Consider the following 938-nt stretch of genomic DNA (forward strand, 5'->3'; position numbering starts at 1 on the left):
AATTGTCCCATAGTGCCCAGGGATGTGCAGGTTAGGGTGGATTGGCCGTGCCAAATTGTCCCATAGTGCCCAGGGATGTGCAGGTTAGGGTGGATTGACCGTGCTAAATTATCCCGTAGTGCCCAGGGATGTGCAGGTTAGGGTGGATTGGCCATGGGAAATGTGGGGTTATAGGGATAGAGTGGGATGACCTCTGGAGTGTTGGTGCAGACTCGATAGGCCAAATGGCCTCTATCTGCACAGTAGGGATTCTATTTACACCCAGTTGCCTCCTCAAAAGTTTCACTCAAATTTGTTCGGCATGATCTCATACTGACTGGCTTTGCCTCAACAAGTCGAGATTAATTCTGTCTCAGTACTTTTTCTAATTGTTTAACTCCCATTGAGGTTAGACTCACTAGCCTGTAGTTTCCTGTCTTCCAGCCCTCTGGCACCTCTCCTGTGACCAGAGAGGATTTAGAAAGGAATGTTAGATCCCCTTGCTATCTCCTCCCTTACCTCTCACAGCAGCCTAGGATACATCTCATCTGGGCCTGGCGATTTATCTACTTTGAAGCTGGCTAAAACAGCTAACACCTCTCCCCTCTCAATGTTAATTTGTTCAATTACATTACAATCCTATCCCTGATTTTCCATATAAGACGGTGGTGAAATAACAGGGCTCCTGAGAATAAGATTTGTCCACTCCTGTCTGCTTTCTTTTTTTCTTTATACTTCTGTTTTATCTCTGTTTTTCTTTTGGTTTTTTTTTTCTCTCGCTTTTCTTCCCTTTAAAGGCTTTTGTGGTGGGTTAATCAGCAACATCGCCATGGCAGCGAGACTGGGCTGTGCATGGGATGGCAGCAGGCTCCCGGTCGCCTGAAGCAGCAGCGGCAAACACGGCTCCTCCTGATGATTGGTGGCAGCAGTAAGGATGTCCTCTTGGCGTTCTCAAATGG

The 938-nt window shown here is 47.0% G+C and overlaps 1 protein-coding gene across 1 annotated transcript in view; it reads left to right on the plus strand.

Moving 5' to 3' along the window:
- The window catches only part of LOC125488231, a 19,149-nt gene that overhangs the window by 2,972 nt on the left and 15,239 nt on the right, over window positions 1-938 (plus strand). The window contains exon 3 of the mRNA XM_048621161.1: window positions 777-907. Coding sequence (XP_048477118.1) covers window positions 777-907 — 131 coding nt within the window. The remainder of the gene's footprint in view (window positions 1-776; window positions 908-938) is intronic.

The sequence above is a fragment of the Rhincodon typus genome, unplaced genomic scaffold, assembly GCF_021869965.1.
Source record: "Rhincodon typus isolate 14 unplaced genomic scaffold, sRhiTyp1.1 hic_rhity00000072, whole genome shotgun sequence".
Classification (NCBI taxonomy): domain Eukaryota; kingdom Metazoa; phylum Chordata; class Chondrichthyes; order Orectolobiformes; family Rhincodontidae; genus Rhincodon; species Rhincodon typus.